At 41.8% G+C, this 24,737-nt stretch overlaps 1 protein-coding gene across 1 annotated transcript in view; it reads right to left on the bottom strand.

Annotated features, from left to right (window-relative positions):
* Positions 1 to 14,237, bottom strand: part of LOC135547595 (nebulin-like) — a 94,792-nt gene extending 80,555 nt beyond the window's left edge. Inside the window, exons 1-11 of the mRNA XM_064976739.1 lie at positions 13,941 to 14,237; positions 9,205 to 9,276; positions 7,913 to 8,023; positions 7,566 to 7,673; positions 7,212 to 7,421; positions 6,950 to 7,054; positions 5,878 to 5,982; positions 3,325 to 3,429; positions 3,096 to 3,203; positions 2,367 to 2,483; positions 1,641 to 1,742 (exon numbers count right to left, since the gene is read on the bottom strand). Coding sequence (XP_064832811.1) covers positions 1,641 to 1,742; positions 2,367 to 2,483; positions 3,096 to 3,203; positions 3,325 to 3,429; positions 5,878 to 5,982; positions 6,950 to 7,054; positions 7,212 to 7,421; positions 7,566 to 7,673; positions 7,913 to 8,023; positions 9,205 to 9,276; positions 13,941 to 14,000 — 1,203 coding nt within the window. The 5' untranslated portion in view covers positions 14,001 to 14,237. The remainder of the gene's footprint in view (positions 1 to 1,640; positions 1,743 to 2,366; positions 2,484 to 3,095; positions 3,204 to 3,324; positions 3,430 to 5,877; positions 5,983 to 6,949; positions 7,055 to 7,211; positions 7,422 to 7,565; positions 7,674 to 7,912; positions 8,024 to 9,204; positions 9,277 to 13,940) is intronic.
* Between the last annotated feature and the right edge of the window lie 10,500 nt (positions 14,238 to 24,737).

The raw sequence follows: 24,737 nt of genomic DNA, 5'->3' as shown, positions 1-24,737 counted from the left end.
TTATTCTTAGTAAACATTCCCAGTCTTAGGTCAGTTTGAATCACCACTTTATTTTAAGAATGTGAAATGTCAGAATAATAGTAGAGAGAATTATTTAATTCAGCTTTTATTTCTTTCATCATATTCCCAGTGGGTCAGAAGTTTACATACACTCAATTAGTATTTGGTAGCATTGCCTTTAAATTGTTTAACTTGGGTCAAACGTTTCGGGTAGCCTTCCACAAGCTTCCCACAATAAGTTGGGTGAATTTTGGAACATTCCTCCTGACAGAACTGGTGTAACTGAGTCAGGTTGTAGGCCTCCTTGCTCGCACACGCTTTTTCAGTTCTGCCCACAAATTTTCTATGGGATTGAGGTCAGGGCTTTGTGATGGCCACTCCAATACCTTGACCCTGTTTTCCTTAAGCCATTTTGCCACAACTTTGGAAGTATGCTTGGGGTCATTGTCCATTTGGAAGACCCATTTGTGACCAAGCTCCTCCCTCATGAAGCCATCTATTTTGTGAAGTGCACCAGTCCCTCCTGCAGCAAAGCACCCCCACAACATGATGCTGTCAACCCTGTGCTTCACGGTTGGGATGGTGTTCTTCAGCTTGAAAGCCTCCCCCATTTTCCTCCAAACATGACCATGGTCATTATGGCCAATCAGTTCTATTTTTGTTTTATCAGACCAGAGACATTTCTCCAAAAAGTACAATCTTTGTCCCCATGTGCAGTTGCAAACCGTTGTCTGACTTTTTTATGGCGGTTTTGGAGCAGTGGCTTCTTCCTTGCTGAGGGCCTTTCAGGTTATGTTGATACAGGACTCGTTTTACTGTGGATATAGATACTTCTGTACCTGTTTCCTCCAGCATCTTCACAAGGTCCTTTGCTGTTGTTCTGGGATTGATTCGCACTTTTCGCACCAAAGTACATTAATCTCAAGGAGACAGAACGCGTCTCTTTCCTGAACGGTATGACTGCTGCGTGGTCCCATGGTGTTTATACTTGCGTACTATTGTTTGTACAGATGAACTTGGTACCTTCAGGTGTTTGGAAATTTCTCCCAAGGATGAACCAGACTTGTGGAGGTCTACAATCTTTTTCTGAGGTCTTGGCTGATTTATTTTGATTTTCCTGTGATGTCAAGCAGAGGCACTGAGTTTGAAGGTAGGCCTTGAAATACATCCACAGGTACACCTCCAAATGACTCAAATGATGTCAATTAGCCTATCAGAAGCTTCTAAAGCCATGTCATAATTTTCTGGAATTTTGCAAGCTGTGATAAAGGCACAGTCAACTTAGTGTATGTAAACTTCTGACCCACTGGAATTGTGATACAGTGAATTATGAGTGAAACAATCTGTCTGTAAACAATTGTTGGAAAAATGACTTGTGTCATGCACAAAGTAGATGTCCTGACCGACTTGCCAAAACTACAGTTTGTTAACAAGAAATTTGTGGAGTGGTTGAAACACGAGTTTTAATGACTCCGACCTAAGTGTATGTAAACTTCCGACTTCAACTGTACAATGAATAAAGGAAATCCACTTTGAAAGTTCAGTTAAGCTTGTTGCTGCCATTCTTACGGTACAATGATTTGTTGAACAATTAAAACATTAAAAACATTATCAACAACATCAGTGAAGGGAATACTCACGTCACTGAACTGTTGTACAACAGAGTCCATTTTGAATTTGGGCGTGTCACAGTAGTTGATACTTGACCCCCTCGATTTCTCATAGCTGGCCTTGTAGACTTTCTGCAAAGGTAGTGATCAGAGGAGAAATGTTGAACAGAAAATAATGACACTAAAACTAGAGTTATATATCTCAAATACAAATCAAGTTATTTGGCTTTCAATCAATGAACTTCTTCAAAATGATCTTATATCCAAATATAAGGTTCTGTGAATAGCTACAGTAATTCTTAACACAAATTGATAGTGAGTGACTAGTAACTAAGTAGACTCATTAAAGTAGTGCTTGGGGTCATGTTACACCTCCAGTCGGTTAACTATAGTATACAGGCATCCACGTTGTCAGAATTATCCCCAGTAATATGATGATTAAGTTAAAGGGGGTTCCCCATTACTCACCGTTACCACTTAACTAGTGGGAATCTGCTGTTAAAACCGTTACCCTGTCTAACAAACTGCCAACTGTCTAGCTAAAAGTGTACTAATAAACACTATACAAGCTAATTTGAAACACGAGTAGCGACTGTTGAGAACGGAGATGAAAGATAACTGTTGTAATCAGCTAGAACATGGGATGGGATAATGAATGGTTTTCTGTAACTAATGGCTGCCTCTCATAACTTCTGTCTATTTCAGTATGACACCTGTTTGGATCAATGGTTCAGTCTCCCCGACTGAGACACTTACATCACTCAAGATGGTGCCAGCATATCTCAGCTGCCTGAGCAGAGGGTTGTCTGTGGCTGGGAGAACGTTGTAGTCAGCTACCGATTTGCTGTTCTCGTAATCCTTCTTGTATTTGATCTGAGGAGAGAAAAATGGGCACAAGTCAATACATGATGTGTTAATTGTACTGTGATACAGCGATTCATGGGAAGGTTAATACGATTACTCATCACCATAGCAGATTCTGGATTGACATGTCAGCATGCGTTGGTATGTGAATGAAGCCGCGGTGTGAAGAGTGTTTACATTTGATTGATAAGTGCTAATAAACAGAGACTCCTTCACGAAAGCTAGAGTTTTGTTACTAGCTACGGCATTGCCTAAATGTCTTTCAACTACTGTCTGACAAGACAAGGCAACTATTTGTCGTAATTTATCTGAGTGTGGAACATGTGTGGAACATGTGTGGACACATCCTGTTGTCTGCGTGACAAAAGAGTCATGGTTTTGACTGACGCTCTGATCAGACAAGGTCACAGGTCAACCCAGTGTGTCTATCTGCCTGCTGCCGCATCAGATGGATCTATAAAAATACACTCACTTACCCTGCTTCCTTTCTCTGAGAGAAGCAGTAGGTGGCTGTTTGGTTGGTTGATTAGTTGGTTTGATGTGTGTGTGTGTGAGTGTGTTTTTGTGTGAGTGTCGTGTGTGTGTTCTCCTTTATGTCCCTCTGAGGGCTTATAGACTCACCGAGCTAGCAGCGTGACCAGCCTTCTTGTGCTGTTTGTATTCTGGCGTCTCGGTTTGCATAAAATTGATTTGGTCTTTTATGTCCTCATACGCAGCCGTGTACATTTTCTGAAATGAAAAAAGACAAATGGATTAAATATAGATATTAAATGTGTTATGATTTAATGAACATAATGTTATGTCACCACGCCAATAACTAATCATATGCTACATGATAGTGGGCTCTTACATTGCTGAGGTTGTCCATAGCTACCCTGGCAACGGCCACCTCAATGTAAGGCGTCTCACACCAGTGGCCCTTGACGTTCTTGTTGTAGTCCTCATGGTACTTGAGCTGCAAGATAAAGACAAGGAAAAGTCAGACATTGGGCTCATTTAGAATAAGAAGAACTGAAGCTTTGCCTCAATAACTACAGTAAGAAGAACTGAAGCTTTGCCTCAATAACTACAGTAAGAAGAACTGAAGCTTTGCCTCAATAACTACAGTAAGAAGAACTGAAGCTTTGCCTCAATAACTACAGTAATAAGAACTGAAGCTTTGCCTCAATAACTACAGTAATAAGAACTGAAGCTTTGCCTCAATAACTACAGCACAAATATGGTTTGAAACAATCAAGAACGACAACAAATATTATCAGTCAAACTGTTCCTTAAAAAATGATACGTTGCTCCCTTTCTGTGTCCAGAACAGGGCTGCTGCCCTCCAGTAATATCATGGAGCAGGTGCCAGTTATCCCTTTCTGTGTCCAGAACAGGGCTGCTGCCCTCCAGTAATATCATGGAGCAGGTGCCAGTTATCCCTTTCTGTCTCCAGAACAGGGCTGCTGCCCTCCAGTAATATCATGGAGCAGGTGCCAGTTATCCCTTTCTGTGTCCAGAACAGGGCTGCTGCCCTCCAGTAATATCATGGAGCAGGTGCCAGTTATCCCTTTCTGTCTCCAGAACAGGGCTGCTGCCCTCCAGTAATATCATGGAGCAGGTGCCAGTTATCCCTTTCTGTCTCCAGAACAGGGCTGCTGCCCTCCAGTAATATCATGGAGCAGGTGCCAGTTATCCCTTTCTGTCTCCAGAACAGGGCTGCTGCCCTCCAGTAATATCATGGAGCAGGTGCCAGTTATCCCTTTCTGTCTCCAGAACAGGGCTGCTGCCCTCCAGTAATATCATGGAGCAGGTGCCAGTTATCCCTTTCTGTGTCCAGAACAGGGCTGCTGCCCTCCAGTAATATCATGGAGCAGGTGCCAGTTATCCCTTTCTGTGTCCAGAACAGGGCTGCTGCCCTCCAGTAATATCATGGAGCAGGTGCCAGTTATCCCTTTCTGTGTCCAGAACAGGGCTGCTGCCCTCCAGTAATATCATGGAGCAGGTGCCAGTTATCCCTTTCTGTGTCCAGAACAGGGCTGCTGCCCTCCAGTAATATCATGGAGCAGGTGCCAGTTATCCCTTTCTGTCTCCAGAACAGGGCTGCTGCCCTCCAGTAATATCATGGAGCAGGTGCCAGTTATCCCTTTCTGTCTCCAGAACAGGGCTGCTGCCCTCCAGTAATATCATGGAGCAGGTGCCAGTTATCCCTTTCTGTCTCCAGAACAGGGCTGCTGCCCTCCAGTAATATCATGGAGCAGGTGCCAGTTATCCCTTTCTGTCTCCAGAACAGGGCTGCTGCCCTCCAGTAATATCATGGAGCAGGTGCCAGTTATCCCTTTCTGTGTCCAGAACAGGGCTGCTGCCCTCCAGTAATATCATGGAGCAGGTGCCAGTTATCCCTTTCTGTGTCCAGAACAGGGCTGCTGCCCTCCAGTAATATCATGGAGCAGGTGCCAGTTATCCCTTTCTGTCTCCAGAACAGGGCTGCTGCCCTCCAGTAATATCATGGAGCAGGTGCCAGTTATCCCTTTCTGTGTCCAGAACAGAGCTGCTGCCCTCCAGTAATATCATGGAGCAGGTGCCAGTTATCCCTTTCTGTCCAGAACAGGGCTCCAGAACAGGGCTGCTGCCCTCCAGTAATATCATGGAGCAGGTGCCAGTTATCCCTTTCTGTCTCCAGAACAGGGCTGCTGCCCTCCAGTAATATCATGGAGCAGGTGCCAGTTATCCCTTTCTGTGTCCAGAACAGAGCTGCTGCCCTCCAGTAATATCATGGAGCAGGTGCCAGTTATCCCTTTCTGTGTCCAGAACAGGGCTGCTGCCCTCCAGTAATATCATGGAGCAGGTGCCAGTTATCCCTTTCTGTGTCCAGAACAGGGCTGCTGCCCTCCAGTAATATCATGGAGCAGGTGCCAGTTATCCCTTTCTGTCTCCAGAACAGGGCTGCTGCCCTCCAGTAATATCATGGAGCAGGTGCCAGTTATCCCTTTCTGTCTCCCAGGGACAAGGACGGCAGGGCTGGGGACGGCAGGGCTTGGAGAGGGACAGGGACTTGGAGGGGTGTGAGACTTCACCCATGTCAAGCAGTTACTGTCAGCACCCCTGCCCTCTCTGTCAGGACTCGATAGCTGAGGGCTATGATACAGTTCAACATGATAATGTTGTCAGGAATGATGAGTGACTGATGGATACAATGACAGAGAAGCCATCGTCGGTGAATGGTGGTGTGTGTGTGTGTGTGTGTGTGTGTGTGTGTGTGTGTGTGTGTGTGTGTGTGTGTGTGTGTGTGTGTGTGTGTGTGTGTGTGTGTGTGTGTGTGTGTGTGTTGGGTGCTGCCCTCCAGTGTATCATGGAGTGTGTGTTATCCCTGTGTGTGTCCAGAACAGGGCTGCTGCCCTCCAGTAATATCAGGAGCACTTACGTCACTGCGCTGTTCAAAATTTTTCTTGGCCAGCTCCATATCATTAGGGACAGCCAGAGATGTGTACTTTGCCGTTCGCTCAGCATGCCCCTTCTTGTACAGGATCTGCCGAGTAGGGTTGAAACAGAACAGAATGGTGAGATGAACAGATGGTTGTGATGAACAGAATATTGAGATGAACAGAATGGTGACAGGAACTGAATGATGAGATGAACAGAGTAGGAGAGAAACAGAACAGAGTAGGAGAGAAACAGAACAGAGTAGGAGAGAAACAGAACAGAGTAGGAGAAAAACAGAACAGAGTAGGAGAGAAACAGAACAGAGTAGGAGAGAAACAGAACAGAGTAGGAGAGAAACAGAACAGAGTAGGAGAGAAACAGAACAGAGTAGGAGAAAAACAGAACAGAGTAGGAGAGAAACAGAACAGAGTAGGAGAGAAACAGAACAGAGTAGGAGAGAAACAGAACAGAGTAGGAGAGAAACAGAACAGAGTGAGATGGACCTCTAGTTTCATGGTTACTGGACACAGAGATAGGGTATTGGGTAAATTGGATAAACAAATGAACTGGATCAGTGGAAACCTGAAGCTCACTTTAAAAAAAGAGCGAAAGCAGTGACCATTTTAATTGCATCCTATTTATCTTCTCAAAGGAAATGGTTCCATATAGGACATCTGAGTAACAGAAAACTACAAGCTCAGAGAGAAAAAATAGAGGGTTTAAAAGGTGGGTGGTTACTGTACTTTTCTGAAGTGTGATTGATGTAGGGCGCCTTACTGCGATGTGAGCAATTCATTGTTCTAAGTGAATTACAAAGAGAACCACCACACTCATGGCTCAGCCAATGGACTGACTGACGCAGAGACTGTATTCTGGGAATATTGTTGTTTAGGAGGATATTTATGATTGACAACAGTTAGTCAGAATAAGAAATTAATGTTGTTAAGTCAAACATAACTATCTTAATCTCTGATACAATTGATCTAATAACACTGATATTAACTTGTTGTAGTTATTAGTAAAAGTGTAGTTTAGAATATAATACAATATATGTTTGCAGTTGCTGTACTCACATCACTGAGGACCTCCTGTGCCTTGGCCACCCTGCGCAGCTCTGGAGAATCGCTGTAAGGATAGCACATGGTCTTGTCCTCATCCCATTGCTCCGTGTACAGTTTCTGATCACACAGAAAAATAAAATGACAAGTTAGCGTGCCTTTTTAGCTACCAAGTTAGCTACCTTTTTTTGAGTAAAATGTCATCTTAATTGAGTAATCTACATATAAAATATTGTTATAATCTCATACGACTGAGTAGGGTTCAGTATGACGATACCTTGCTGTAGTTGGCAGCGTTCTTCACAGCCAGGACAAGTTCCGGGGCATCAGGAGGCAGCAGGTACCTGTCCTTTGTCTCATCCCACTTGGCCCTGTACAGAACCTTGCTGATCAGCTCAGAGACATGCTTGACATGGGCGATCTCTCTAGCCTCCCCATCATACAAACTGGTACACCTGACCTTATTGCCCTCCATGCGGTACTTCACCTGGTAGGGGCAATGAGTCAAGTGTTAGAAAATAAAATAAAGTTGTTGTTTAAACAACAAAAAAATGCGAAATTGACTGAGACTGAGATATATGATATCTATCAGAAAAGTGGACAGAATAGAAGAGAATGGAGGCCTCCATACCTCAGACAGCTGCTCCTGAGCCTTCTTGATCCTCATCATCTCAGGGGTGTCAGCCGTGATGGCATAGGGTTTCCCCTTAGCCTTGTCATAGGCATGACGGTACTTGTTCTGTTAGGGACACATAGGAACATCATAATCAAACTCTGGTGAGCCAGAACAACAGTGGGGGGGAAAGCATTCACCTGGGTTGTGTTCATTATGCTATAAACTGATAAAAACTGACAGAAACAGAGAAGGTACTACTTGGACTTGTCCAATAAGTAACACAAACTTTCACTTTCCGTTCCAAAACGTTTTGCTACGTCTTGCCCTAATGAACATGACCTGGTTGACTTGGGTTTGCTTACGTAGGAGAACAAGTCCAGCATCTTCTGGCTGTGGGCCAAGTAAGGAGTCATGAACTTGGAGGTGTCCACCTTAACCTTCTTCCTGACCACTCTCCTCGCAGGAACGCCAGGCTGGGAAATAAAAGGATGTTAGTTGCGTGACCGTTGTTCCTTAATGATAGGAAACCAGGCCAGAGGTATACATCCACTTCCAACTTACAATCCACTTACAAAGACTAGTGACACAATACAGAGAGATCAGAAACGAGATGGAATCATGACTACTGTAACAATGGAAGAATAGTACTAGGTAGGTATAATATAAATACATGGGTAAACAAGTGCTAGGGGCCATTACAGGGAATGATTAGAGAACTACACTGAGTACACCAAATATTAGGAACACCTTCCTAATATTGAGTTGGCTAGGTTAAGGTCTTGTAGAGACAGAGGATAGGACATGTTATCAAGGGTACAGGAAAGTACAGGAACTGAGGGAAAGGGACTGAATGAAGGAAAGGAAATGAGAATGAATGAAGGAAAGGAGACTGAAAGAAAGGAAATGAAAGGAGACTGAATGAAACAAAGGAAATGAAAGGAAAGGAGACTGAAAGCAAATGAAAGGAAAGGAGACTGAATGAAGGAAAGGAGACTGAAAGAAAGGAAATGAAAGGAAAGGAGACTGAAAGCAAATGAAAGGAAAGGAGACTGAAAGCAAATGAAAGGAAAGGAGACTGAATGAAGGAAAGGAGACTGAAAGCAAATGAAAGGAAAGGAGACTGAATGAAGGAAAGGAGACTGATCCAAGGAAATGAAAGGAAAGGAGACTGAATGAAGGAATTTATAGGAGACTGAGCAAATTAAAGAAGGGACTGGCCATGAATGAGCCAGTGGACAAAAGCAGTGTTGGGCATAGCAAGACACACAGTTTCACAGTTGACCGACTGCATGCATCACTTAGCAACACCGGGCTATATGAGGGCTATTTCATCTATCACTCACTAGCCTTAGGGCCATCTGAGGACAATTAACATGAAGTCGTGATTTGTGAATTACCCAAACAATCGCCTTTTTGTTTGGGAACTCACTTTTGGAATGGCAAAAAAAAAATATTCCTCGACTTGAGTAAATTGTGAATTATTGTTAAACAAGGGAGTTTGTTTAATAATCCACGGGGCCACAAACACATGGCTTTTTAAACAGTATCCTTTCTTGTAGAGTGCCTTTCCTTCGTTGGTGGAATAACCCTCATGGCATGCAAGTACCCAGCATGATGAACTGCTGGTGCTGTTTATTTCACTGTTGTTTTCTACCTGTTGAGTTACCGCTGCTGCCCGAGATGTGGTCTGGTGAGAGGTGGTCGAAGTCACCGTCTCCTCAAAATACTATAAATATAGGAACAATTCGCAGGTTTCAAAATCGCCATTACAAGTAAAAGGAAGACATACTGTATCACAAATGTTTTGCATTGAGTTTTTCTCCCAGCTCTGTTGCAATAATACCCTGATCTCTGGCCAGTGGTGGAACAGGTACCCAATAGTCAAACTTCAGTAAAAGTAAAAATACCTTCATAGAAAATGACTCAAGTAAAAGTTAGTCACCCAGTAAAATGCTACTTGGGTAAAAGTCTAAAAGTATCAAAAGTAAAAGTATAAATTATTTCAAATTCCTCAGACCAGGGATGTTATTTTGATTCGTGAGTGAATTGGACTATTTTTCTGTCCTGATACGACATAAAAAATGTAACGAGTACATTGGGTGTCAAGGAAAATGTAGGGAGTAAAAAGTACAACATTTTATTTAGGAATGTAGTGAATTAAAAGTAAAAGTAGTCAAAAATATGAATAGTTAAGTAAAGTACAAAAAACTACTTAAGTAGTACTTTCAAATATTTTTTTACATAAGTACATCACACCACTGTCACTGACACAGTCATTTAGCCTTTTATACGGGAAACAACACTGACAAACAGTAATAATTATACTGACTTAATACTCATCTGCACTGTTGCCACAATTATCTGGTTATAGTAGCTAAGTCAATTATCTGGTTATAGTAGCTAAGTCAATTATCTGGTTATAGTAGCTAAGTCAATTATCTGGTTATAGTAGCTAAGTCAATTATCTGGTTATAGTAGCTAAGTCAATTATCTGGTTATAGTAGCTAAGTCAATTATCTGGTTATTGTAGCTAAGTCAATTATCTGGTTATAGTAGCTAAGTCAATTATCTGGTTATAGTAGCTAAGTCAATTATCTGGTTATAGTAGCTAGCTAAGTCAATTATCTGGTTATAGTAGCTAAGTCAATTATCTGGTTATAGTAGCTAAGTCAATTATCTGGTTATAGTAGCTAAGTCAATTATCTGGTTATAGTAGCTAAGTCAATTATCTGGTTATTGTAGCTAAGTCAATTATCTGGTTATAGTAGCTAAGTCAATTATCTGGTTATAGTAGCTAAGTCAAATATCTGGTTATAGTAGCTAAGTCAATTATCTGGTTATAGTAGCTAAGTCAATTATCTGGTTATAGTAGCTAAGTCAATTATCTGGTTATAGTAGCTAAGTCAAATATCTGGTTATAGTAGCTAAGTCAAATATCTGGTTATAGTAGCTAAGTCAATTATCTGGTTATAGTAGCTAAGTCAATTATCTGGTTATAGTAGCTAAGTCAAATATTCTGCACTAACATTTAAAGTTCAGCTAGAGTCTTTGATAATTACCAGAATTATATAGTAATTACATTCACTATAATGTAATAAAAAGTCCCATGTATCCCAGATCTCACCAGTGACTTTAAAGGTTTCCTTTTGGAGCCTGGAATATGCTGTGATTACTGAACAGTGTAATGAAGCCCCTATTCCAGGGGGAAGAGGAGCAGGAGCCTATAATAGCAACTGACTGACTGACTCTCTGTCTGCCTGACTGCCTGCCTTCTGCATCTGCCTGACAGAGCCCTCTGACCAGACCTGGGTTCAAATACTATTTGAAATCATTTGTAATAATTTAGCTGGTCTTGACAGAGCTTGTCTGGCACAATGGAAACAATAGAACAGTTGCAAAATGGCAAACTCTGGCATTTTTCAAAAATGATATGAAAGATAGTATTTGCAGTGAACCCAGGTCTGACCAACAGAACCCTCTGACTGACCATCCCTGGGAACATAGACACCCTCACAAGACCTCACTGGCTATTTATGTTGGTTATTACATTTACAAGTCCATTGTTCTTGTTATAAATAGCCGTTATGAATGTGAATATCAACAAGACAGATAAAACTCTTTTAATATTTAGAGATTATACTAATAAATATCCTACAATCAGTTTCAATCGGAGCAGCATACTGTACTAAAGTAAAATAATTCCAAACATATTCCCTGTATAGCCTGTGTCTAACTTTAACTAGGATTAAATTGTAGCCAGTGACCTGTGAGTTGAAAGTGACAGTAGCTTGAACTCTAACAGTCATCTCAAACATCTCAAATGCAACATCTGTTTGTGCTATCTTGCAAGGAGTTGTATCAGGTTAAGATTCTCCTCCTGCTACAGAGCCTAGATCTGTGTTCCTCCTCTAGCTAGGTGCAGGTTGGCTGTCGGTTTCTCAAGACTTGTATCTACCTCCTAAGCACATTCTAAATTGAAGTTAGCAGACCCTGGGCTACTGGTGATACTGCCATGTGATTTAAAACAGGCAGCACAACCCTTCTCACCATCCTCCCGCTCCCTCCCTCCCTCTCTCCCTCCCTTCCTCCCTACCTACCTCCCTCCCTCCCTCCCCCTGCCTGCCTGTCTGCCATAGATGTCCACAGCTAAATTTGTATCTCCAGTGCTGTCCTGTCCAGAGAGTTTTTAACAGCCACAGCTCAGAGCTTAGAGTCAATGTTTCTCACACTGGGAGAACAATATACTGTGAAATGTTCTCAAATTTGATTTAACGTCAAGAGAGAAAAGTAGCATAGCAGAAGACTATTAGGCTGAGTACCAGTCTCTTTAGCTAACATTCCGCTTCTTGCCACTCCTTGTCTTGGTCACATGACATGGAGTACAGATAGAGGATTAGCTCAAGAGACTGGTACCAGGCTATAAAACCATATATTACTTTCTTGAGGAAGTGCTTTCGTTAAATGCTGAATATTAAATACTTACCATCCATATTTGTAAGTCGCTCTGGATAAGAGCGTCTGCTAAATGACTTAAATGTAATGTAATATTAATAACCACTTACTAACCATAATGAAATATCAACAAACAATTATACAAAAACTAAAAAATGGGGGGGGTCATATCTCCAAATGCAACAATAAAAGATCAGAAGTTTCTTCCACATCTTCAATAAGAAGAACTGATTCCGATTCCCCTATAAGTTATCAACAACATAAAGTTTAGATGAATAAGAGGCTAACTTTTAGACAAATACGAGCCTAATTTAAATCCTATTTCACCAGGAAATAAAATATTACATTATTAGTCTTCTACTTTCAAGCTCTGGCACAGAGTGGACCATCACGAAGAAATAAGAATAAAAATACTTCCTTAAAAACTTGGATAGATGTGGATTATGGTGATACTACACAATGGTCAGAACTGCCAGCTAAACAGCTCAAAATATATTTTATTGCACATTCTTGCAGAAAGGCACAGTATTATCTCACTGATACTATCTACAGTATCTACCAAAAAACTTTGGTCACTTCCAACAAAATGGCGGCTCCCCAAGCTTGCAAGTCTTCCATGAATCCATCATTCTTATGAATGGAACATCACAACGTTACTACACCTTTTACACCAATGGTGTAAGAAATGTTCTAGATTAAGAATCTTCCATTGAGGCATCTGCGGTGCAGTGTAACCTAATGTGAATTTACAATATCTGCAGGAATGTCAGCAATGTCTTCACACTGGCTGTTGTGTAACAACTAGACCTATTTCATCAGTGTGCTCCTACCATCAAAGCCCATAGCTGTCTGGGAGTCTTTAGGATAAGGTGGTTGGTCAGGTGAAGTGTACTTATACTATATGTATCAACTACCAAGTTAAAGGTGCAATATTCAGAAACTGCTCCGCCATTTCCTGGTTTCTAAAATTCTAATAGCTCGCATAATTTCAGTTTATCTGACAAAACAAGCAGTCATTGCGTAGAGTATCTTTGTAACATCGAAACTGCTGTGAAATATGTTTTCAATAACCACAAATATTTTATGTTCAGCTGTTTGAAGCTGGTGTTCAAAACCGAAAGTAAAGGACACATAGAACAGATCTACTTCTTCTTAGACCTGTTTTCAATGAGAATGACATATCTGTAGCTCACATTTCTATGTGAATTTGGTCTGGTTGCCCAAAAAGTTATGTAGCTTTAAAGGAGAAGTTTTCCCATTTTGAACATTGCATATATGTATCGTTTTTGACTGCGCTGGGCCTTTAAGTGCAATGGTCCTTGTAAACAAAATTGTGTGATTGCTTTTTATGCTCATAACTGGGCTTTAAAATGTCCAGGAAAAGAGGAAAGTGGCAGGGGTTTTGATTTTAATGGGTGGTCTGATTTACAGTTCTCTGGTCTGTACAGTGTTGGCCAGGGCCATGTCTCTAGCTAGCTAGCATATAAGGAGATGGGTGTTCTACTGAAACAGGATCTAACCCTCCTCACAGCTCAGAGATGCCTGGCCTCCTGAATTGCTGACTAGGGTGGAATCAAAAGTAAGTTTACTATTCATAGGGACTGAGTAAAGCTGGCCACTGAATCTGCAGACCCACCAGTACAGGGGCCAGAGAAGCCCAGTGGAGCCATATAACTCTGACCTAAGAACAGAGAGGGTTTGGAACAGGGTCGAGGTGCCAATTCCATGACAATCAGGTCAAGTCTGGAAGTAAGTAAACTGACATTCTGATTCCATTTCCAATTTTCCTTGAAAGATTTGGAATAGAATTGACCCCAAGACCAGTTTGGAGGGCCCACAAGGCCTAACCCCGCACCCCTCTGATTCAAAGAGGTTGGGTTAAATGCAGAAGACAACTATGGTATGTTGTGTTGATCTTGTGAGAAAATATTTACTTACCTCTTCCTCGAAAATCTCCTCTTCCTCAAACTCGTCCTCAAATTCTTCATTCTCATCCATGATGATGCAGTTTTAGGGGTTGTCTACCTGAAACACACAACAATCATTTGATTTCTCAATGAAGCACCTCCCAGTAAACTATGGTACACAATGTGTCTTTACCAGAGGCTGAAGGACAACATTAGCATCAATATTTTAAGAACCTGCCTTGCAGTGGCTTTTTAAGCCAAACCACCAAAGTCAAAGACAGAATATGGACAAAACCCTCTAACAAAGTCTGTCACGCAAAGTGTGTAACGTGATATTCTGATATTTCTTCATCTCTTGTTTCTTCTTCTTCTTTTGTCATTGTTTTGTTTTGAGATTATTTGTGTATTAGTATTATACTGTTAGACATTTGCTGCACTGCTGGAGCTAGAAACCAAGCATTTCACTGCACCTGCTTTAACATCTGCTAATCTGTGTATGCAACAAATAAACTTTGATTTGATTGTAACATGTACACACAATAATGCCAGAATGCCAACCAATGCAACATGCTGTACCCCAGTTAAGATCCCGGTAGTATTTCCAGCGACCTGAGAGTAAAGGAAGCTGCTGACTTGTCGTCCACTAGAGCCCCAAACTGATATTCCACTTTGTGTTTTGCCTTCAAACCTAGACAAAAAAACAAATACTATTCAAAATTCCCAGTCGGATAAAGATCAGGTAGAGCTAAAAGGTGTGACCACGGGCCAAGTTGCACTGGACTGCTTTTCACAGGCCTATAGGCTTTGTTGAGGGTTTGACACCCAAAACCCCCTCTAGAGCAGTCCTGCGCCTCCTGGCTGAAGGGTTGGCACAGCTGTCCTCATATCGCTCCAGCTATTTGTCATGTAAGCTAACACCTCTCTGCCTGATTGGCTGGCTTTGTTTAGCTAACGGAGCTCCAATGCCTTCTGAGGCTGCAGGTTAAATATAGGACCGCTGTACTAACTACCCTTTTTTAGTGCTCTACTCCCAAACTCTTCACATAAAAAAAGATTTCCATCAACAATGACTTGAAACCAGAAGCAGAAGAGGTTGGGGAAAATGCAACCAACTTGTGGGTGTTCCATTGTTCCATTGACAGCCCTGTTGGTCTCTGGAGGTACACTACTCTGAGACTCCTTCAACCAGGACACAGACCTGGGCTTATTCCTTGATTAACTATCCCCAAATAATCCACAGATTGTACCAAAAAAAGTTCCAAACAAAGGCCATGCAGAGGGTGTGCTGCAGCCGTAGGAAGAAAGGAAAGAAATATGTTCAGTTAATTTTTTTTGCTTACCAGTTTACTTTAGAGTGAAATCGTTTCCCAAGCCACCAAAGAGCCTCCCCAACTTCCCTCCACAGAGACGATGGGCGACAGCTCACAGGTGCAGCGGCACCCCGGTTATCATGTGGTCCAAACAGCCAATCAGAGGGCAGCGCTCTCAGGTTTCAAAATCTAAATATACCTAAGTGATCCCTTCAGAAAGGAGCACCTGTTCAGTAAATGTATCAGAGAGAAATAGATACAACTATGAGGAAGAGAAGGGGTTGGGGTAGAGAGGGAAGAGAAATCAAGTGAAAACCCCAACTACCTTCCCACCTAAGGGCTAATGGGAGGTGATCGCCAATGTTGACTGGTTTGGGGGTGATGTCAGTGGGGACACTCTTGCAGGGGGAAGTGAGCTCTAGGTTATTTCAGAATAGGAGTGCTAATCTAGGATCCAATTTGCACTTTAGATGATACTTAATGTGATTATAATATGGACAGGAAGGACCTCATTCTAAATCAGTACTCCTTCTCTGAGATGCTTGATACATAAGCCGTCTGGGGAGACTGGTACTGATAGTTCAGGTGAGGGTACTGCATACTGACTGGCTGTATGCAGGAGACTCTCTGATTGAGATCATGTGTTAATTGACCCTGGTCACAGGGCTGTTTGGTGTCTGGAACAGGGTCAAAGCCAGAATGGGCCACTGGATTTAATGGGAAGGGAATTAAACCGTTGACCTGCTTTTCCACCACCAACCCTAAATAAATACGCACCATAAATAAAAAACATAGCAACTGAGCCCTCGATGTGATGATATCCTGATTTTTTTATTTTTTATTACGTGTTACTCATGACATACTTCTAGAGTGAGCTCAGCATGAGAACTAAAGGTTAGATCAGGCACCAATCAAGCTGTTATGACATTACCCTGTTATGGTTTGTGGTGTCAAGCCATCTCCATTTTTCCAACAGTTTCCCTCAATCTTTGTAGTCTTGCATGTCTCACCGCTGCTTTCCTTCATCTGCACTGACCTGAACACATAGGATAGAAGATATGTTGGATGCCCATCAGGTATCTTCTTTTACTTGTCCAGTCAAAGCCACTTTAGACAACATATCTACAGCCTAACTGGGAGGGGAGGGGCCTTGGTCATCACTGTGAATGCAACAGCTTGTTATTGAGACCCAGAGCTTTGAGACGAGTCAAAGTTTTGAGTTGACCCCGTGGATTGACAGATGCTCACTGACTAAGGCGCTAACTACTTAGCCTAACACACAGCGTGACCAGAGGTGGAATTGAATGCCTTCTCTCTACAGCTCTTCTCTGGGCTCTAGAACAGGCAGCTGCTGTCTGACCCATTCTACTGCATCTGACCTGACTGACTGAAGGATATAAAAAGTATTCAGAGACGTAAATAAAAAATACAGCAGGGGACTATTTCCAGCTACAGTGGAAGTACATGTACAGTGGGGGGATGTGATGTGAGAGTGATACAGCATTCCCCTGGAGAAAAAAACAACCTCTACCGAAGTTGGTTATGTCGACAGTATATAAATAAGTTCATAGAAAGGTATAGTACATGTATTGTACCTCATGAGGCCTTGTTTTACGTCAGATGGCATCACTCCTATGCAGTGGTGATTTTAGCATTTTGGTGGGGCAAAAATCAAAAACAAGTGGGATGCATGCCAGCAAATCCACTACACAACACAACACTAAACAATATATTCATTGCACTATAACGGTGACAAACCGTGCCCACAAACTGCTAGGGCCAACATAAAGCTGTCCCAACAGCAGCCCCGACATCTTACCACTGCTACACCTGGCTATCAGCGGAGCTTTGTCTGGCAGCGAAACAGTTCATTCAGCCTCATTTACTGCCTTTAAAAAAAATCATAGCTGATATGGCTGATTTGCTTAAACAAATGTGGTTTCTAATGAAAATTGAGATTTACAAACTATGACATAAGGGGATGACAAGCGGATAAGAGGCAATCTGTAATTTCGCTTAAGACATTAATGAGCGAGCTAGGACGGACGTAGTCAATATAACTATTTGTTTAGCACTTTTGAAATGTACAGTGACCGAATTCAGAACATGGGCCATTCTTACAGTGTTCTCCATGTACACCAAGTCAGAACTGTAGGATAAATAAAGAGGGCATATAAGCAGACAATGAAAGCTCTTACAATATTTGATGATTAGATTTCTCTAAAACAGGTTATAGGCTACATATGCACCACCAAGTCAGAAGAGTAGGCAAAAATAAGAGGGGTAAATAGATCAAATTATTATGGTGAGGCACATGGACTACTAACATCTTACTACAAACATACACTTAGTATTCATTTCTTAGCTACAGTATACATACCTCCCTGGCATATTACATCATTTATGCAGCAGCATACAATACATTTTTGGACTCACCTTGTTGTGCTGTGCTCACTTGAAAAGGAAGGTGGAGCGACGGTCCTTCGTGGGAAAATGTTGTCATTAAAGTCTGGCATTCTCTGGATTTATGGTGCTTTCAAAACACCTGGGAACCCGGAAAAAAACAAGGTTGAATCATGATGACGTCATCGATCTTCAGGTCGTAACTCTAGAAAAAGGCTGGATTTACAATTCCGAGTTGGATGATCATTCAAAACGTATTTTCCCAGTCAGAGCTCGTTTATTACAGACTTCCCAGTTGTCTTGAACTCACTGAAGTCAAGTTTTTGCAGTTCCGAGTTAACAGCTGTTTTGAGCACGACACAAATCAGGCTTTATTGACAGCATGGCCAATGTTGAATATTTATCATTTTAAATTTGGAAAAGAGACCCTTAATCCCAGATTGGTGACCACACAGCCACTGAAAAGCAGGCTAGTGATTGCTTTGTAATGCTTGCTGTTAGCCACTGTCACCGATTCCTTCCAAACCACTCATTGTTGAATTTGTGATTTCCAACTTGTGGTGTAATGTTTATGTCCAATGGCCGATGAGCACTACTGTACATATAATGTGATTTGACGTCATTTTATTTGTGGCCAATAACCTTGAGCCTTCTTGGATGGGCACTTCTAATGTAGCTCTGTGGAAGCATAGATGGCTCCCGAGTGGCACAGCGTTCTAAAGGCACTGCATCTCAATGCAAGAGGCGTCACTACAGTCCCTGGTTTGAATCCAGGCTGTATCACAATAGGGCGGCACACAATTATCCCAGCGTCGTCCAGGTTTGGCCGGAGTAGGCCGTCATTGTAAATAAGAATTTGTTCTTAACTGACTCACCTAGTTAAATAAAGGTTAAAATAAAAACAAGGGGCTATAATTTTCTAGCTCTACACTTAGACTTGGTGGTGACGAAGTGTCTCCTTGAGTGACAGAACAGTGAGCCAATCACGGTATTTTTTGCTGACTTACCCCACTACCACAGAAAGCACTGAACTAGGCTGAAACACCTGCATTTTGGAGCTGCCTTACTCAAGAAAACTAAAAAGAGACCATGTTTGTATGTGGCTTTATTAACTCAATGATATATATATATATATATTTTTTTTTTTACATTGTTTACAAACTGATATGTGACATGTATTAATGCCAAAATAACATGCAAAACAGGAAAGCCCCCCCCCAAAAAATAAAGATAATATTTTATTTATTTTTAGCTAAAAATGTGGGGCTCAAAACAGTTTGGGCCCTGCCCCATAACGGGTCGCCACTGCTCCTACACGACTCTCGAACTGACGTAAGACAAAAAATATATATATTATTAGGATCCACATTAGTTTACTTCATGGGGTTCAAACACAATTTGTTTAAATTACATCACAAACACATTATTACACCACAAATCTATCACTACACATCTATAATACGTGTATAATACCACAATACAACAATTTTACAACAAAATGCCTCCTGAGGTTTATTCATACATCTACCTTTCTGTTGACCCTCTGGCTCTGCCTGCGTCTTTGGCTGGGTTGAGGTATGTGACATCCTCCACAGGAGAAGGGAGCTGCAGCAGCCTGAGTGACAGGCACAGCTGAGTCTTCTTTGCCTCACACTGTGTCTCTCTCTGGTCTGAAAGCAGTAATCTCAGCACTCAGTGGTCTGTAATGCACTGGATCAATGCTGTCTAGCCCTTGTTAGAATCGCTGCAGTTTGTCAAGTATGAGAACAGAAAGACAGATACATTGGCCTTTATTAATTAAGAAATAGGGCTACATTGGAGACATGACTTCATTTAGAAAGCTTAATAACTCAACATGTTATACACATTGTCTACAGTTTGTTGTCATTTATCTGCATTGGAGACAGCTACGGCATCCTTTATCAGACAAGGCCTAGAATCAAATCAAATCAAACTTTTTGTCACATGCGCTGAATATAGCAAACATAGACTTTACTGACACACCCTTTACCAACAGTGCAGTTCAAGAAGAAGAAAATATTTACCAAGTAGACTAAAATAAAAAGTAACACAATAAGAATAACAATGAGGCAATATGCAGGGGGTACTGGTACCGAGTCAGTATGAGGGGGTACAGGCTAGTTGAGGTAGTCTGTACATGTAGGTGGGGGCGAAGTGCTGAGCAGTTCCCATACCAGGCGGTGATGCTCTCAATGGTGCAGCTGTAGAACCTTTTGAGGATCTGCGGACCCATGCCAAATATTTTTTGTCGTGCCCTCTTCACGACTGTCTTGGTATGTTTGGACCATGATAGTTTGTTGGTGCTGTGGACACCAAGGAACATGAAACTCTTGACCCTCTCCACTACAGCCCCGTCGATGTTAACCTGTTGAGTTTAGGGGGCAGTATTTTGATGTTTGGATGAAAAACTGCCTATTTCTCAGGCCCAGAAGCTAGAATATGCATATAATTGTCAGATTAGGATAGAAAACACTCTAAAGTTTCCAAAACTGTCAAAATATTGTCTGAGTTAACAGAACTGATATTGCAGGCAAAAACCTGAGGAAAATCCAACTAGGAAGTGCCTCTTATTTTGAAAGCTCCCCGTTCCATTGCATGCCTTCCTTCCATTTAAAGGGATATCAACCAGAGTCCTTTTCCTATGGCTTCCACGTGGTCTGAACAGTCTTTAGACGGAGTTTCAGGCTTTTATTCTGAAAGAAAGATTAGCAAGAAAGATCCCATCGCGTCAGTGGATGGCTGGATTCCAGCAGCGTGGAGCAGACATTTTCTCTCTCACTCCGATTGAAAAAGCTAAGGTCCGGATGAAATATTATCGATTATATATTGTAAAAACAACCTGAGGATTGATTATAAAAAACTTTGACATGATTCTACGAACTTTACGGATACTATTTGGAATTTTCGTCTGTCCAGTCGTGACAGCACGAGCCTGTGGCTTTCTGAACATAACGCGCCAACCAAATGGAGGTATTTTGGATATAAAAATAATCTTTATGGAACAAAAGGAACATTTATTGTATAACTGGGAGTCTCGTGAGTGCAAACATCCGAAGATCATCAAAGGTAAGCGATTCATCTTATTGCTCATCATTGTCGGTGATCAGGCCTACCACTATTGTGTCGTCAGCAAACTTAATGATGGTGTTGGAGTTGTGTTTGGCCACGCAGTCGTGGATGAACAGGGAATAGAAGAGGGGACTAAGTACACACCCCTGAGGGGCCCCAGCGTTCTGGATCGTGCATGCTTCAGTGTTGCTTGCCTTGAAGGGAGCATAAAAAGCGTTTAGCATACATTTAACATACTCTGGGCAGTTCTGACTTTGAATATGTGGACAACTAAACATACCTAGGTGTCTGGTTAGACTGTAAACTCTCCTTCCAGACTCACATCAAACATCTCCAATCCAAAATTAAATCTAGAATCGGTTTCCTATTTTGCAACAAAGCATCCTTCACTCATGCTGCCAAACATACGCTTGTAAAACTGACCATCCTACTGATCCTTGACTTTAATTTGTAAATTACACCAACACTCTACTTAACAAATTGGATGTACTCTATCACAGTGCCATCCATTTCATCACCAAAGTCTCATATACCACCCACCACTGTGACCTGTACGCTCTTGTTGGCTGGCTCCTCGCTTCATACTCGCTCCAAACCCACTGGCTCCAGGTCATCTACAAGTCTCTGCTAGGTAAAGCCCCGCTTTATCTCAGCTCACTGGTCACAAGAAAGTTATTATCAATGGAATTGAACAATCAATCAATAGCTTTGACCAATCCCCGACCATGGGTATAATAATAATTAGGCAAAGACTCAGCTTTGTGCAAAAGGTTAGTACAGTTTATTCAGAGAACGTTCTAAAGTCCATTATACAAAAGACATCCATTTTATAGCTGCGCACATACTTCCACACAAACAGTAGGTGAGTTTTATCCTTCTCCATAGTTCTCACCACTGTGTATCACTACCCAGCCGACAGTTCCATTCCCCCGAGATTAGGGAAACCTTGAGAAGTACTCCCTATGCCATCATAGGTTCCTCTGAGGCCTAGCCAGGTCGGTCCAAACACAGTTAAACTGTTCTCGTTTTATTTCTTCGGCACACATTTACAAGTTCAAATCCTAAGCTACGCCTTGCTCAGACAGTCTGTGTTTTTCCACTTTACAGATACATTGTTTAATCTAATTCTGACTAAAACTACAGTTTATAATTTTCTGATTCTCATCTATTTCATACAATTATAAGGTTTCAGAGTGGAATTATTTAATCATTATCTTTCAACATTTAAATAATTTTATCATCACCATAGCAGCACCCACCCATAGCACGCGCTCCAGCAGGTATATTTCACTGGGCACCCCCAAAGCCAATTCTTCCTTCGGCAGCCTTTACTTCCAGTTCTCTGCTGCCAATGACTGTAACGAACTGCAAAAATCACTAAAGCTGGAGACTCTTACCTCCCTCACTAGCTTGAAGCACCAGCTGTCAGAGGAGCTCATAGATCACTGCACCTGTACATAGCCCATCTGTAAATAGCCCAACCAATCTCTCATTCCCATACTGTTATTTATCTTGCTCCTTTGCACCCCAGTATCCCTACTTGCAAATTCATCTTCTGCACATTCTACCATTCCAGTGTTTAATTGCTATATTGAAATTACTTCGCCACCATTGCCTATTTATTGCCTTACCTCCCTTATCTTACCTCATTTGCACATGCTGTATATAGACTTTTCTACTGTATTATTGATTGTATGTTTGTATATTCCATGTGTAACTCTGTGGTACTGAAAAGTGTTGAACTGCTTTGCTTTATCTTGGTCAGGTCGCAGTTGCAAATGAGAACTTGTTCTCAACTAGCCTACCTGGTTAAATAAAGGTGAAATAAAATAAATAAACATGCTTCGTAAACAACAGGTGTAGGCTAACAGCGAAAAGCTTACACCAGGGGAGAAGCCAGAAGATGCAGCTTAGTTATTGAAGGAAATTACATGGAGGACATTAGCAGCTGCACATTGATAGCTACAGCCTCAACTCTCAATAATCCCATCACTAACTCCTGGGAAAACAACTGTCCCCATAAACACAGAGGTAAGATGTGGTGAGTGTCATAGGTCATCATGACATAACTGTGCAAATGATCCTGGCATGTTTACCAATACCATACCACTGTGACTGGACAGACACCCAGTCCAGACACCTGTCTGGGTGTTCTAATGGGTAACTGACATATAGGGGTCAGTAGCCCATAAAGTGACTAGGACTTGAATGCTTTAGGACTGCGGTCTTGTTTTTTCATACTGCATGCTGAGAAATGCACATTTTCCATTAACGGTGGCAAATGTTTTTATTTGACTATCTTCATAATGTATGTAGGGTGAACATGTTTGCATTTTTTATGTATCCTTTATTTCTACAGGGTATTCTCATTGAGAGCATGGGACACTTCAGCATCATATGTGAGAATAGCAGGGCCGGGATGTGGTACTCAACTTTCAGATTACATAATTCTCATGTTTATGGTGTTTGACACAGTGACACATTTACAACCAATGACAAGACTATTTGTTGAAAACAGTTGTTTCACTCAGAGATAGATTGAGGACTCAAAAAAAAAAACATATCTGTGCTATTATAGGGTCTGTGACAGCATGGGCAGCGCCATTGAGGCCATCTCCATTTGAAGTAGTCAATTTTCTTCCTCAAGATTGGCTTATACAGGTTGGACATGACCCCAACAGGGTCACCAGGAGAGAGCAGCCAATGAAGTTGGAAGTCCCACCCAGTTGACTACATTAAAATGGTTGAAGCTCTCAATGGCAGTGCCCATGCTAATACTGCCTTTTGGCCACTAGAGGCCTCCCTCATTCTCTATGGTTTCACTCTGGACAAGTGACCAATAGAATGGTGTTTCACAACTGAGTAATCAGAGACAATACACTCCTACCTTAATACTTGTATGTTATTCTCTTACAATTGGACATTATTTTCTTACGATCAGTCATTTTATTCCCTTTTGATGACTAACATATGACAATTCTAAAATAAATGAATCTCGCTATGCCAACTAAAAGTCATCTCATTGTAAAACTGAAAGTGAGAAAATAATGGTCTCCTATTGTAGAAACATACTACAGTATGCAAATGTCAACTCTCGTGTTGAAGTGCTGTTCCGGAATGTACTGTCCATAGAAAAATTGAAATCTGAACCATTATGAAAAGACATTATAGCTCAACCTGGAACAGTACTTAGTCCTGCAGTTTCTCACCTCTCCTCATGTCTGTCTGCTCACCCTTTCTATGGGAAGATCTCAATTGCATACTCCTCATTTCCTACTCAAAACCGATTGGAGAAAGTCAGAGGAGTGATCTCTGGCTCTCTCAACCAACTTGGTTTGAGGAGATGAGGAGAGAGGACAACAATTGAGATCTTCCCCATGTGAAGCTAAGCAAGAGATCTTCCCCATGTGAAGCTAACAACCAAGAGATCTTCCTCATGTGAAGCTAAGCAAGAGATCTTCCCCATGTGAAGCTAAGCAAGAGATCTTCCTCATGTGAAGCTAAGCAAGAGATCTTCCTCATGTGAAGCTAAGCAAGAGATCTTCCTCATGTGAAGCTAAGCAAGAGATCTTCCCCATGTGAAGCTAAGCAAGAGATCTTCCCCTTGTGAAGCTAAGCAAGAGATCTTCCTCATGTGAAGCTAAGCAAGAGATCTTCCTCATGTGAAGCTAAGCAAGAGATCTTCCTCATGTGAAGCTAAGCAAGAGATCTTCCTCATGTGAAGCTAAGCAAGAGATCTTCCCCATGTGAAGCTAAGCAAGTGATTTCCAAAGCTTGGGATAATAAAGGATACTTGACTTGGACAAGGCCTTGTTCGGCTGTTTTCCTCATCCTGTCTTCAGCTCTCCCACAGACTGTGTCACTCTCTCACTGCTCCTGGTCTGTCCATCAGAGGCCATTTTTCTCAAAACGAATGCTGAACATGAGTCCAATGGTCCACACCAGAACAAACTGACTCCAAGAGATTGATTGAAGAATACAGGGTTGCAAACTGGTGAGGGCCCAAAAAGGTAACACTTTTTTTG

This window comes from Oncorhynchus masou, chromosome 10, assembly GCF_036934945.1.
Source record: "Oncorhynchus masou masou isolate Uvic2021 chromosome 10, UVic_Omas_1.1, whole genome shotgun sequence".
NCBI lineage: Eukaryota > Metazoa > Chordata > Actinopteri > Salmoniformes > Salmonidae > Oncorhynchus > Oncorhynchus masou.
The sequence above is the reverse complement of the archived record's forward strand: the minus strand, read 5'-3'. Positions and strand labels throughout refer to the sequence as shown.